The 16,440-nt window shown below is 34.6% G+C and overlaps 1 protein-coding gene across 1 annotated transcript in view; it reads left to right on the top strand.

Annotated features, from left to right (window-relative positions):
• The first annotated feature begins 2,890 nt into the window (after positions 1–2,890).
• The window catches only part of LOC111051039 (growth/differentiation factor 8), a 38,799-nt gene continuing 25,249 nt past the window's right edge, over positions 2,891–16,440 (top strand). Inside the window, exons 1-2 of the mRNA XM_039444670.1 lie at positions 2,891–3,096; positions 6,757–7,481. Coding sequence (XP_039300604.1) covers positions 6,953–7,481 — 529 coding nt within the window. The 5' untranslated portion in view covers positions 2,891–3,096; positions 6,757–6,952. The remainder of the gene's footprint in view (positions 3,097–6,756; positions 7,482–16,440) is intronic.

Here is a 16,440-nt window from a genome sequence, read left to right as displayed (position 1 = left end):
TCGGTAAACTTTGCCCATCACTGATTTAGACTAATGATTGGAGTGCAAAATTAGCTCACAGACACTTCAGGTCAGAAAAATAAACTATAGGTCATACAAAAAATGATTATTATCAATGTTTCAAACGTAATAAGAAAAGACAACGATAAGAAAAGGCAACAAATTCTACACATTCTTCAAAGACAGGTTATATATCCTACAGAATTCTAAAAAAAGAGCATAATTATTCCACATTTATACTAAGAATTATTATATAAATTCCAATTTTAATTATTATTTTATGTTTTGATAGCTTTCCATTATGTTATATTATATTGAACTCCAACTATCAATGAGAATCCAGACAAATAAATTAAATTCAATTATTATAATATACTAATCGCAAAGGTAATGGTTCCAAGTTTTTATAAAAACTCATCTTAATCACACATATTATGCCCAAACCTACTTTTTTTCTTCAGATTGAATTGATTGTGTGTTTCATAGTATTGTATTTAGTGGATGAGAGATTCTCCTGCAGCTTCTTTCACTGACTTCGTCAAAAATTCACGTTGAACTCTTTTGTATTATTATTTCATTACCATAAATTCCAAAATCAACTATTATTCAAATGATTTTCAAAAGCCAAATTTGTTCCGGATATATCTAAATTTACGTCATGAGCCATCACAAAAAAAGGCACACGCCACTTCAAAAAGGTCTATCTTATCCAATTTCCCATTAAATGTTATTGATTTCACACGCGCGTCAAGAGGCAAATCGTTAAATCCGCACTCCGACGAAAAATTCTCTTGCAAGAATGTAGGACAAGATTATTTTGTTTCTGGTATTTCTCGAGAAAATACACAACAAGAATTCGACAATTTCTTGGAATAATTTCGAACCTTAAAATCCAGTGAAATGCTGTAGATTAAAGCAAATTAAATCGTCACTATAATTTTCGTTTACTCCGAATAAACATAAGTAACTGCTCGAATAGACTGGAACAAATTAATGAGAAAGTGATTGAAAGATCAGAATGTTATACCAATGATTTTGTATGGATTTTGATTTCGCCCAGTATTACACAGTACAGAGTTAGTGTTAGTTTAATAATTCATCAATTTCAGATAGGTACTCTCAAACTGGAAGCTAGAGATCACTCAACCATATCCTTTGTTCAGTGGTAAATTATTGATGCTTATTTTATATAATGTTTAATGTTTGATATTCATTGTTCAGTAAACTTATTTTAAAATAATAGTCCTTTTGGTTTCAAGGCATTTTCCTTCAGAATAGTATGGTTTATCGAAATTTAATAATGATAAGTATCTTTGTGTAAGTTGGCTGTTGAATGATTTATGATAATAAGTCCACTGTTGCAGTTAATTGAGCCAACTGATCATAGAACATTACACATTCAGCTTGAGAGACGGTGTTAACTCATTTTGATGTTGATACGCTCCATCGGTGTGCAGTGTGCGACCAGTGAAAGCTGTATCGAAAAATTGATAGGCATTGAAAATTGGACGAGGAAAGCACATCGTGTATTATTTGCCATATGTTGGTTACCAGTAATAAAAGTATCCAGTTCCGGTGTTGGGAGCTATCACCTGAACAGCTGATCGTAAAAGGTGCGCCTCTCAGTCCACGCCCCATCAGCTGTTGGTCGAGCGAAAATTTATCGGGCAATAATAATATCGGAAACGGCATTTGTTGCACTGCATTTAGTCGAGCTCTTTTTTACTGCTGGCCGTCTTCTGATGAACAAACCATAATTTACCAGTAACCTACATTGATATGGCCCGAAAAGGATGTTGATGATGGTGAGAGGAGGAGGAGGAGGAGGGGTCATCGAGAGAAGAAAAGGTGCATCTGGATGTGTTTTAGCGTTTTTCAAGGCAGATGTTCGGCAAAGATCCTGCTGTTGAGAGTGGTTAGTTACGAAGATTACAGCTAACGCATCGTTAATATGCCAGTTTTTTCGGCTGCGTTTTTTCTGGTCTCATATGGCATGAGCAATTTTTACGAGCAGTTGGCCTTTTTGCAAACGGCAACATTAATTCTTGAAACAGCAAATTAGGATAGGTTTACGAGTGCCAGCGAATATAACTCATCAGAAGTACATTATCCGATCGACGAGGAACAGCTGAGCAGGTGGTGTGGGTGGGTGTTGCTTACTTCTGGGCCGGCCAAAGTTTATCATCACCAGAACAAGCATAAAATTCACTCAATTTTTGCAATTCCCTTCTTCCATACCTCTTCAGTATACTGTGAAACTGGTTTGCACCAGAAAAAATAGGATAATATTGTATTGTAATCCACTGTCTCAATCAATATTCTTACTTCATCAGCATTAGGGTATTTATTATTTAGCGTATGGCAGATACACAACACATATAAAGCTCATGAGTCTCAAATGTCTACATATACACTATATTTTTTCATTGAGATGTTGATAATACAAAATAGATGTCACAATTTCAAATAGTTACTAAATGTATTAAAAAACTATCCGAGCCTCAAAAAAGAGAGCACATAGAACACTCATAATTATCTACCATCATAAACTTGTTTCTTCTATGAGTAATTTGATGTGAAATTGGTTTATGTGCATCATTTTAGAATAGAAAAGAATAGAATAGAATAGAATTCTCTATTGTCATTAAACACATAGTGCAATAGACATAGTCATCAGGAAACATAAAAAACATTTAAAAATAAATATAATTGTTTGAAATGGGGACATTCATATTGAATCAACAGTATCTAGTATTCAAAATCCATTCTCTTTTACATTAACAAATCATACAGTTATGGTCAGAAGAGAATTTATGAAACTTTTTTCAAATTTTGAGGCCAATTTGAGATCTCTGTGAAAGTAATATATTATTTTTTCTTCGGATTCCAGGTGAAAGACTGACCTATTTTGGATAAAAGCTATCCGGGCTACGAGAAGAGAACTAGCTAGTGGCGCTTGAAACTCCAACTGCTACATCGAATGATAAGTTTTTCTTGAAAGGAAAGATCATTGGAATACGTGTTCCAGTAGGGTCATATTTAGGAGAGATTCCAAATCAAAGAAGCAGAAACAGAGGAGGGCAGGAAAATTGTGAGGTATGTGCATAAATAGGTCCTGAACAACAGAAAATGTATGAATCTTGGGGAGAATTTGAAAAACTTTTTCAGTACTGACAAGCCTACTGCCTGTATGCTTTTTTCATCCTTGAGGATTAAAAACAACGGCTTCAAAATTGCTTTCAAGACATGGGCTTTATCTTTATTTATAGATTTTTTGAATTTCCACACAAAATTCCATAATTTCCACAATTCTTGTTGAAATATAAAATATAAATTCTGGAAAAATATTTGTGAAGAACAGAAATGAAGTTGATCCAAAACGCCTGGATATTGCCAAAATCACTGATATATCAAAACAACTTAAGATTCTAGTTTCGATTGTTACACCACTATCAATCTCTGGAGAACTCTAGTGGAATTTATAGTTGGCCCTATCTCACAGCCCTTATAACCTGAGGAGTTTTCCAAAGAACAGAGATGTGATTGAAATTAGCAGTGATCTTGCAAGTTCAATCTCTTTCCGATGAAATTACATTCTCCATTTTACAAGACATTCACGATTCGATAATAAGTCCAAGATATGGAAGATGTAGAACTAGCTTTAAAAAAGTGCGTAAAATGCAATATTGTAACAGCTCTCATAGTCGTTGGGTTTAGAGGGCTTTTACCCTGAGGGTAACAAGGGTTTTCTAGTTTCCATCATTCAATACTAATGAAATAACGATTTAAATTGTATCAAATAAATATGAATATTTGGAGATATTCTCCAGTTGTTTGTATAGTATTGATCAGTATATTTAATATGCTGATTTATCAAAACACATTCCAAGGGCCGGTTTCCGAGCTCGGGATTTAGCTGATAATATAAGTTCTTAACTTAAAACAGTTGAGAGTCAGAAAATTGGCTTTCCAAAACGGGGCGTAGTCGTAGCTTTTAATCATCACTTCTCATTTCTACAATTGGAAACGTTTTTCCTTGAAGAAATGAAATAATTCAAAATAACTGAAACTTTGCACTATTTTCTCTTTATTCTATTTTGTGTTCAATTTTCTAGTTTTTCAAAATTTAATTTCTAAATTAAACGTGGTCTGCGACAACGCCCCGTTTCGGAAAGCCAATTTTCTGACTCCAGCTGTTTAAAGTCTAGAACTTAGCTAAATCCCGAGCTCGGAAACCGGCCCTTATAATAAGGAAAGATAGCGGCCGAGATCCTTAACCGTGCTTTTATGGGCAGAACTTCGTAGTCAGCTTCAAACTGCTATCAATATTGAATTCGACGATAGTTTTGTGAATTTATCGGAAAATTCCTGAGAAGTAGCTACAGTGACTTTTGACTTTCAACCGAACACTAACAGTCAATTAAATCGAACTGATTTTGTGAGTGATTTACGATTTGGATGACACTCTTAATTGTGAAATCAACACTGTTAGCTGTACATCTCGTAAATCAGGCTCAGTTACACCAATTATTGCTGACAAATATTAATTTGATTGAGAGAGGCAATTGGAAGAAAGAGGTTTGGATACTATTGCATTGTCGTGCCGTTCTTCCGAGCGGATAATCGTTTGCTATCAAGTGGACTGTGTTTAAATCACTGGAAGGCGCGATTATGCAACAGTTGTGGCACGTGTGAATACTTTTTCTAGTATTATTACAAATGAAACCGGCAACATGGGGCTAACAGCTAATTTTCCCACTCGCCGACTGGCAAAGGCTTCGAATTTCTAACCCCATAATCGAGATGAATAGATTCCTAATCTGCCAAATAGATTTTGATCAGCTGATCGAGTGGAACTGAAAGGATATTTTAATTTCCTAATCACAATCACCACGTGTTTAGCCTAGAAATGTGACAAACAATTCACAAAGGATTCGGGTAGGTCATGTTCAAGCCTATGAAACAATATTAATATAATTTGATTGAGAGACTCATAGCAGCCTGAGAGAAATTGATACATAAATTATGTGGAACATTATCAGTGTAACATTAGTTGGAACCAACCAAATTGCCATGTATGTTCATAATAATTGGGACAAAACGATAGAGAATAGATTTGGGCAGGTCATGTTCTGGCTTCTGCAATAATAATTATACGGTGAGATTCACTCCACACTGTCAGAATTCCTTATCAATGATTTCCATTCAACCAATTCTGAAAGTTGAAAATGAATTTCACTACAGGGATATAAATCCATTATCACTTGAATGAAATTATAATTTGTTTGAGAGCGGATCCTATTGTATAATATTGGAATAAAGAAGTAAATGTGAACAGACTATTATTTGTCTATATGATATCAATCGATGAAGGCGAATTATATTTACATCTATTCCCTTGAAAAACCTGGAGTGAATGATTCTCAACAAACTTTGACAATGTCTCCCTCTTCTATCACGACTGAAAATTCCATGTATATAATATGAAAAGATTCATTTCTTCTCCTTACTGTACCATACTTGAATCCTTCTCCCAGAATTGTCAAAAAACAATATTTTTAAAAATGTATTAGTGCTAATGAATCTCAAACAAGAGAATACATTAATTTGTCATAAGAATGAGTCAATATGTAGGATAGAATCAAAAAAATTCATAAGAAAAAAGAAAATGATATGTTAGGAAAAGTAGGAGAAGAGAGGTTTTTGTGTAGTGAGGGATTTTGTCGCAATCGAATTGAATATTGACCTTCAATTCTTGTTATCAGATTCCAAAAACATTTTCGAAGAAGCAAATCAAACTCAATGAAATACAGGTAATTTGTGAATCAAAATATATCACTAGAAACCAAGTTACCACTTCAGCAGTCAATTTACTTTCTCTGACATGTCACGTTAGTACCTAGATCACTACCAAGCGATATAATGAAGAAACTCGAGTACGTAACCAAATTAAAAGGAAAACGGAGAACAATAATCCAAATTCAATAGTTCAATAGAAATCACAGTTCCAAAATGTTCTCAAGAATTGAATTCCCATAAGTTCTGAGAGATTAAATTTCTGAGGGATTATATGGTTCTGAGGCCCGGTTGCACAAAAGCTGGTTAAATTTTAACTGTGATTAATTTCACGAGAACCAATCAGAGAAGGTCTTTTTGATAAGACGGCTTCTCTGATTGGTTCTCGTGGAATTAATCACGATTAAAATTGAGAGCTTAATACTTGCTCCGAGAGAGTATTCATACTCGAGAGAGTTCTGAGAGATTATTCATTCTTGATCAGCCAGGCTGAATGGGAATGGTCCAATTAGAACTTATACGAGTTAATTTTCACTGTCACTGTTGTTGTTTCACTGTTATATTGCTCACAGTCACTGTTGTGTGGGAATACAGCTTTATTCTAACATTTTAAAATACATTTTAAATTACTATTAAATTTTGTAAAACTTTAAAGTGAAAAAACACTCACATTATTTGATGTGGCGACGTCCGTTTCGTGCTGGTATTGCACATTTTCAAGCCAAACAGAAACTGAAGTTTTTAAAGTTTTAAAAAATTTAATAGTAATAATAATAGTGAAAACAAGATGGATAACCAACAACGACATTTCAAATATTTCTCAATGTTTTGTAAACATTTTTCATTTAATTTTCCTTTCAGATTAATTGAGTTCAGGAGCTATTTTTTCAGAAATTAATTGTATAGATATATAAGTTGATTATGTTAACATTTTTGTGACTTTTTTGTGAATTGTTACAGATCAGTGGGGTGTGTGGAGGTGTGTCTCCCCCACCGCTGCAAGTGTTGGCCAAATATGATGTGCGTGCGGCCTCCCCTCCTGGTGTGCGAGTGAGTGAGTGAGTGGGGCGGGGAGCGACATGAGTGTTGGCTTTGGCGCTGGCTTGCGGGGCACTGGCACTGGCAGGGCAGTTGTTGTTTGTTGAGTCGCGGTGCGATGGTCGTGCGGATAGGCCGACTGCTGTCGCTGTGGCTGTTGCTGTGGCCGGCAGCCGGAGGCGACAACGTGACGACCGCAGCCAAGTGCGGTCCATGTCAGCGACACGAGGAGCTGCGTAACATCAGTCTGGCGCACATCAAGATGCAGGTGCTGGAGAAGCTGGGCCTGAAGCATCCGCCCAACGTGACCGGCCGCAGTCGCGATCTCCACGACAAGCCGCAGCTGCGGCAGTTGATGAACATGTACGGACTGGCGGCGGCTGCGCGGGAACGGGACCGAGAGACGCAGCCGCAGCTGCACACGCCTGGCATGCTGGGCGATCAGCCGGAGCAACAGCAACAGCAGCCATTCAGCAGGCCCCTGCAGCCCGATGATGATGACGACCACGCCAAAACTGAATTTCCATTATTTTCGAATAATCCATCAATTTCAAATCTGTGGATTTCCATTCTAGTCAAATCTGTTCATTCCATCTATGTTGGAGCTCCATATTCACAAGTCAGGTTTGATAGAGATTTTAAGAATGGTATATTTTATAGTTTGTTGAAAGTGAAGTGAAAATTGTCGTGATGTGAACTTGCTTTTAGTATTAATTTACCTAATCACTTGTACTTGAATACTTCAGTTCCTCTAAATCTCCTCTCTGAGTTTCCATTTTTTCAAATCTCAATTTGCTCAGTGTAATTCATCAATTTCAAATCTCTGAATTCCCAGGGTTAATCTATGTTGGAGCTCCATCTTCACTAGACTCAGGTTTGAAAGAGATTTTTAATGTTATATTTTATAGTTTGTTGAAAGTGAATTTCAATTCTACAGTTAATCTATGTTGGAGCTTCATATTCACAAGAGTCAGGTTTAATAGAGATTTTGAGAATGGTATATTTCATAGTTTCTTAAAAGTGAAGTGGAAATTGCTTTGATGTGAACTTGCTTTTAGTATTCAGTTAGCCAATCGCTTGTACATCAGTTTCTTCTCTTTGAATTTACATTCTTTTCAAATCTTAATTTGCTCAGTGTAATCCATCAATCATTTCAAATCTCTGAATTCTCATTCTAGGGTCAATTAAAGCTCGAGCTCCAGTTTTAGTGTCAGGTTTAATAGAGATATTGAGAATGTTATATTTTATAGCTTGTTAAAAGTGAAGTCGAAATTGTCTGATGTGAACGTAATCCAAATTTGGACATTTTATTAGACTATTCAGGAACAGAAGAACTTTTGGGCTAGCATATGTTTTTTCATTCCGATACTGTAGATTGTTAAAGGTTGAACTGATTATGATCATTACCATTGAACTAATATACCATCACTAATATCTATTGTTTATGTCTCTAGTAAATAAGCAACTCTCCACATAGATCAACTCAGCTACAACACACATAGATTCATTGACATTGATTCACTCATAGTAATTTAATTTGATTCTTCACATTAATTTCAAGCCTTGCAGTTTCTATAATATATAGATGAAAAATATAAATATATGCAGTTTCTATTATAACACAAGTCACATACAATTAAAATATAACACAAAAAAACAATAATCAATACAAAATTCTAAAATAATTGAGATGCAATCTAAAATATACCATTCTCTGTCCCTAGTGAATATAGAGCTTTATCATTGATCACCTCATCTGCAACATGCATTCATTCAATAATGGATTATAAATTAGAGATACGGTACGATTCCATGTATCAATCTCTCTCAGGTATCATGTACCAATCTCTATTGAAGCTGTCTCGTATCTTGTGAATAAGGAACTTCAACATGGATCAACTAATCTCATTCATATTGAAGACACAATGATCATGCAATCTCATGCAATAATCATGCAAACTTAAAACTGTTACTTATGCTGGAAAAGTTGAGAAGTACTACTTTTATTACCTGTATCACAATAATGTTCAAGTTGGTCTGTCCCCAAAATATATGAATATTTATCATCTATCACAATTAATTTCAACTTCACTACATCAGTAAAAGAAAAACATAAGATCAAGTTGCTCCTGCGTTATGATACTTACGTTATAATGCATACTTGACTATACTGCGGTCTTATAAATTCAAATATGAAATTTGATAATCAATTTGATACCATTTGTGAGTACTTTTTGACAATGAAACTTTTATAAATATGACGATTAATGAGTAAAATGACTTGAAACTGTAACAACTACTCATGTATTGTAAGATTGAGATACTAATTTCGATTCTTGTACCTTACAAACAAAAAATGGATACATAAACTACCGTTAGTACACCGTTATCAATATTTAATAGAACTATCTCGAAGAATGAATATCTGCATTGAACATCACATCAATCAAAAGTCAAGTGAAAATCACAAAATATATTGATATTGAATAAAAAGACTTTGGATTGTCACAATCTTTCATTTATTGGGAAATTATGAATCCAGTTTTGGTTGTTACATCATGATCAATCACTAGTAAACATAACGTTCAGTGAATGAGTCTCATAATCAATGGTTCTATCACAACATCACCTTCACTACAAATTCAAGTAAGAATAATAACAATAGCCTAGATATCAAAAGAGTAGCTTGTAATTGACTCAAGCTGACATTTAACAAGAATGTATAATACTACTTTCGATTGCATACGATATCATTATCAATCTGTAAGGAACCTAGCTGTATCTGATATAGATTCCCACCGTAGTCTACATCACCATCCACAACTCATTATTTGTGTGATACAATGATTCTAATGAACGACTTGAAATCGTCACACTTATCTTTAGGAGAGAATTGAAGAAAAAATAGTTTTGGCTCCTATCACCACCACTTAAACATTGATAGAGAACTCATACAACTATTGTTTCTATGTTACTTCATGTCTCAAATAAATAATCCACTGCAGTTTAGCCTACGGATAACTTTAGAATGAGAAATTTCAATTGAAAAAGACTAGTTTTGGCTCAAATCATCTCCACTAGTCCACAGAGAGGAAACTCATACTAATGTTTTAATGTTGCTTTATGCCTCAAATTAATAATTCACTGCAGTTTAGTCTACGGATAACCATAAAATGAGAAAATTATAATGGAGAAAAATATGATTATAACAGAAAAAGGCCGAGAGACTACACTTGCTTTTTGTCAGCGAAGGATAGTTTCGTACTAGGCTCAAGATAAGTTACACTATAATCAGTTGAGAATTAAATTGAAAGTGTAATCAATTTTCTTGGGAATCTCACTTCAAAAAATAGACTACAAGAGTAGCTAGTTCACTGTTCTTCTACTCGTGATTTGAAAACTAACTACTTAGAAACGATGGGATGCCAATAGTAGATGAAGGGGTGAAATGGAGAGAATTTTCGCGAAAAAATAACTTCAAAATAAGAAAATAAGAGAATATTCTCCTTTCGCCGAAACGTGCTCTTACTTCAAATACTGTCATATTGGCCTCATGCAGATGCTTAGCACCTTAAATTGGAGAGATATGATCACATAGATATTGTAATAATTTAGCGTAGTGGCTCCCAATCGGAGGGTCACCAACAGCTTTTTAGTTTGCTCTTGAAAATGGATTGGAATCCATTCATTAAGATCTCTCCATATAGTTCTGATTCGAACCTGATTCTGCTTCACTGTCAGGAGGCATCAAAAAGTTCAATGAACCAGAACTAAAACTTTGCTGAACCGAAGATATTGTAATTTTGCGGCCACCTTCAGTTGGACCTCTGGACGCGTTTTACTTATGAATTCGCGCATGAAATAATCTTGCCAATATTTCGCCTAAAATTGATGAGATTTTGGAAATTTTTTGAAATAAACCCATAAAATACATTTATCAATGATGGATAGCATTTCTAATGTATATTTTGCTGGATTTTACGTGAATGACAACCGAATAGTTCAAATCCAGTCTAAATGTTCAATTCAATTCATTTTATTCAAAAACTTTATACATTACATATTATGTAAAAACAAAGTAAAGGCGATACATTAGTTTGTAACATTAATATGAAAAACAAGTAAAAAGTAAATGAATAACTCCATTCTTGGACGACAAGTCCGTGTGCATGGAGGAGTCTTCTGACAATCGATAAGAAAAAGTCATAGAGATAGAGCATAAGATCGCATAGGTCGTTTATGTACAGAATTTTAAGCCGATTTACTGTTAACTCACCCCCATTACTATTGACTACTATCTATTATTACTGCTTTGGCCGAGTGAGAACATTGTAAGAACATTTGGCCCATTGTAAGAACGCACAGTATGAGAGACTACCAGCATCGCATAGAATCACGAAAGAGAACTGCAAGGATTATTGGCTTGAAATTTGGATCATAAAAACGCCCTGTACCATGGGATATCTTTTTATGCTATCTTTTCTCTACAGTTCAGCTAGGTACTGAGAAGGAAGTTTTTGAAGGGTATCCTAAACGATCGAAACTTCTGTTCGAAATCCAGAATTTTCGAGAACGATCACGTCCAAAGAATTTCAAATTTGATTTACAGGTTTAGCTAAGACTAGATGTTTGATAATATCATGCCCAGGATTGATTATTATTACCAATAACTTGTTTGAAACACTGAAAGTTTCACATCACCTATTTAGTACTCCCATCTAGTGTCAGGATTCATTTATTCGTGAATACAATTACAGATCATATTATGGAAATGAGTGGGATGATACAAATTTATCCGTATCAGAATTCGGAGCTACGTCACGGCTACTATTGTAGACCAATCAGACGAGAGAAGTTTAAATTCATGTTATTTGAGAATTTCATGACCCAATCACTGCTGCCATCTACCGGCAAACTCCATAACTGGATCTCAAATTTCGACCAATTAGGAGAAAGTAGGCGGGGCTTGTTGCCTTGCGATCTGAGCAGTAGTATACATCACCCAGTAGCTGTCACCATCTAGCGGCAGAATTTGTATCTGTGTCTCAATTTATTACTGACCAATCAGGGAAGATTATTGGTTGTTGATTTGAGTTGAGTTAAAGGGGGAGCTAAAAAAATGACGAAATAGGAGAGAGAAGGAGGAGTTTGGGACTGAAGGCCATGTTTCCAATCTGAATCTCTCTCATAATTTTGCAGTTATCCGTTCTAATTACGTTCTCTATTTGTAAATTGTATCCTTCATTAATGTTCTCTTTTGTCTATTATTCTATCATTGTTTACATCCCCATCTTTTAAATCTTCTGTCAATGCCCATAATACATGCTATCAGACGAAGTTTCACATCTAAGGAAACATGAAGTGTGTTGGTTCTTATCACTAAATAGCTGAGAGAATTGAAATTTAATTCATATTGATGACCAAAGTCTTCCAGCTGTTATAAATACATCCAGATCATTCACTAGTAATCAGGAGGGGGGTGGGGAAAACTTAAATTAGATAATCTTTTTCAATATAATTGTTAAGATCATTATAAGAGTGAGAAAAAGTGGCAACTGAAATTTTCAAGTGGTCTAACAAGCGAGTTATGGGTTGTTGAAGTGCTAAACTCCGTTTTCTTTCCAGATCATAAACGGTTTCGAATTTTCCATTGAATATTTTTTTAATACATTCAGAATACAATACAATACAAATAAATTTTATTTCCATTAATATACAAATAAACAATCTAATCAATAAAATTCACATAATATTCAAAAATACAATATATGAAATTTACTACAAATATAAAAAAATTGAATACAAAATCAAAAACCTACTCACTATTTGTTATTCTTATTATCCTCTTTTTACTCCAGTGTATTACGGCAATATATATTTATATATTTTATTTAATCTTGCAAACTCCCTCGACCGGGTAGAATGTTCAGGATTATTATAGTAGTAATTGACTAAAGTTTATCGCCTGAAATCAAAACAGTATTCAATTATTATGAAATATAATCCATGTTCAATTATACAGCAAGGTCTAGCAGTATCATTCAAGGAATTCCTGGATGTAGATCTTGATTATTGAATAGGAGGGAGGTATTATTGAGTTGAAGAGTCATACATAAATAACGTAAGCAGGAATACTCTTCAAACATATTATAATTGCCGAAGTAATTCCCTCAGTAATTTCTCCCATCTGAAGAAGAAATCCCAAAAGTATCTTGGTTTGGTATAAACGGGATTAAGAGGTGTACAGTTCTTAGAGTGGTCGCATCCTTGCAACGGGAGTAGTATGCACATGAAACTTATCGATAGCTTATCAGCGCGACCACGAAACCAAATCGCTTCCCTATTTCTTAGGTTGATTTTGATTTTATGTGTTGTTAGACACAGAAAGAAAAGGCAGATTGAAAAAGTAATTCTCAAAATGTATGTATTCACGGATTTTTATTTTTATTTAAAAATGACATTTTAGTACCATTATTTGAAACGTTTTTAATATAAAATAACAGATGAAAAATACATTGTGCATTTCATAAAATGAAAAAGTAATGTTTGTCTTGGTATGATCATAGAGAAACAATAGCGTAAGTAGATATCCCATTGTATAATGAGTTTATGTCGCAACTTTTACTGTTTACTCAAGCCGATTATTGTCGATTTCTACTGTTTTGGCCGGGTGAGAGTGTATGAACGGCACAATATGAGAGACTACTAGTGTCACACAGCTTCAAGGGAAAGAGCTAGGTGGACTATCCGCTTGAGATAACAGTAAAAGTTACGACATAAACTCCATGGGATATCTACTTACTATTGTTTATCTATGGTATGATTCTATAGTAATTATTGCTCCAATAAGCAGCTTCATCCAATAATACAGTAAGTTCATATGAATTTCGATAGAATCCAGTGATCTGGAACTTCACAACGTCAGTCTACCATCAGAGCTCCGGGTTGTTAGTTCGTATTCCGCCAAAGGCATGGTTGTCCAATTATCAGATTCCAAAGCTTATGTAGGATTATCCAACAAAATATTGGATCTACTCCGTTTCATTCCTTAGATTATCGATATCCAATTATGCTCTGCCACTAAGACACTATGAATTACAATAAGTATAACTTTTACATCAACCAGAAGTTGATATCAATATTCAAGCTCAATATAAACTTTAGTCGGTTTGCGCTTTGTCAATGCGTCCGGTCTCACAAGGTGTTGAATCATAGATAAACTGGAATCATGTTTATGGCGTTTATAAGTTCAGTCATAGAATACAACAATTCTGTCTTCTCTAGTTGAGTATATTCATGACATTGTACTTGAATTCGAAAAGACTAGCATTTTTCCCTCGACACTCTCCCCAAGAAGATGAATTTGAGACTCAGCCAGCCAGCCTCTCTACGTTAATTCCTCCGATGCAATACATCACGCTCCACAAACAGAACTTGATAAGAAAAATAAATTGGGAAACATTATTCAAGCTGAATGGAAGAGTATAAAGACTGAAATTAATTAATTGAGTTTATAGAGTGAATATTGATGTTGTGGAACAACAATGAAAGCATGCTCCTGTGAAATAATATTTTTTATTTAAATAAAGTGGATTTTTTGACAACATTTCAAGTCTCTTCAATATTATAAAGACTGAGTTGTAACAATCACTATCAAGATTGAATAAAAACATACAAGCAATGAAAATCTAAAAACTTGATGAAGGCAAAAAAGAAAACTTGATGAAGGAAGAATACTGTGTAGTTTTTATAAAATTGTAAAGCTATATTCGTGAGGGATTGGTAATACTCATTTGTAATTGAAGATTCTTCGGATTGGAAGTTTCTGATTTCTTTACAGTTTTCAATACCACCGGCTTTAAATTTCCAAATAGCCAACAACCCTCCATTATGATAAATATTCAATAATTTGATTATAATATTCTTTTTATAACAATCCAATCTTCATCAAGCTTTATATGTAAGATTTTTTTGTTTATTACAGTCTGACTCAAGGGTTTTAGTGGCTTATCAAAATTCCTATTATGATAGAAATGTTTGCCAATGTGAATCCATCAGAGTTTGAACTTCTTGTTTGTCTCCTTGATTCTGAATGTGTTCATGATTCCTGGAAAATGTTGCAACTCTGCTCAAAGCTACTGACCATTCGCAAAAATCGCTCCTTTTCTAATTTGGCAAGTAGGTCAATGAGTCGGTCATCTGATTTACATTGTTGTGCCATTAGGATGCCAAGCGCTCTTATTTAATTGATGCAACAATGTGTCGGACAAGAGAAAAAAGTTGCTGAACTTGATGATTACCAGTGATGATGATGAGGTGATGATGATGATGATGATGATAATGATTATCACAAATTGGTCATCCAATGAATTTTGGCGAACACGTGGAATGGAGGCGACAATGAGCTTGATGTGACATCGTTGCGTTAGAAAAAAGAGAGAGAGAGAGAGTGAGCAAGCGAGAGATTTAAGAACGAGATGAGGACAATGTGCAAAAATTAAATTGAATAACTGGATCAACTGCCTGAAGGCCCAATAATTGCTGACAAGTGGGTCAGAACTCCATGAGATCAATTTAAAATTACATAAGTATAGCGTCGTTAAACCTATTCGGCTTTGTTCTGTGCTCATATCTGTAATAATGTACATATAATTAAGTGCTTTCTTGTAATTTGGGCCGCAATTGAAAGAATACTCTACTTTGAGCTATCCAAAAAAGGTATAAATGTCCCAATTGCAATTGAACATGGGGTTATACTGTTATGCCCATTAGTTCACATTATCATCACATCGCGTCTTTCAAAATAATTAACCTATTAACATTGCTTACAGTGTATTTATTTGAATAATCTGTAACAGACGGAAAATCTCTGAGATGAATACGGCAGAGTGGAAAGAAGTGGATACAAAGTAGAATTTCGCTGGTGGAAAAAGTCAATGAGCTTTATTTGAAGAATCGTTTTTCAAAGCTTGAGATGATCTCCAAAAGTTTAAGTCTAAATCGAATTTTATTATACAGATAGTTCATTAATGTTTCGACTGGATTCTTCATTGTCAAAATGATCTATTATTTCATCAATCGACACGACTAGAAGCACAGAAGCCCAACATGGTTGTAATCACTAGTTATAGAGTTCAATGATTATTAAAATATTCTCACCGTGATTGGTAATCTCCACATCTGGGAGGTTATTGCAGAGGTTCACGAAACCAGTCCTGGTGTATTGTGAATACTAGTATAATCTCACCTAATTAGAATGGATGATTTGTTTTGTTACTAAGAACATGCTGTAGCAACTAACCTTAGAAGAAGCTCTTAGGTTTAAAAGAATTGGAAATTATCTAATTTTTGGAAACCAGTTACTCCTTCGGTTATTTCAAATACATTTTCATGATGACACCTTCTCATTTCCATGAACCTCGTGAGATGATTAAACAAACAAGAAAAAGGAACAATTATTCCTGATATTTGAGAAAATTCCAATTCAAACTTTTTTCAATGACTACCGTGCATGGGATTGAATATTGCACATGTTTTGCAAGCAGTGGTCCTGCCCAATTTGAAGGGGAGCCGGAGGAATGTCAGCGGAAAAAACCAGCAGCTCAG

This window comes from Nilaparvata lugens, chromosome 1 (genome assembly GCF_014356525.2).
Source record: "Nilaparvata lugens isolate BPH chromosome 1, ASM1435652v1, whole genome shotgun sequence".
Taxonomy (NCBI): Eukaryota; Metazoa; Arthropoda; class Insecta; order Hemiptera; family Delphacidae; genus Nilaparvata; species Nilaparvata lugens.
The sequence above is the reverse complement of the archived record's forward strand: the minus strand, read 5'-3'. Positions and strand labels throughout refer to the sequence as shown.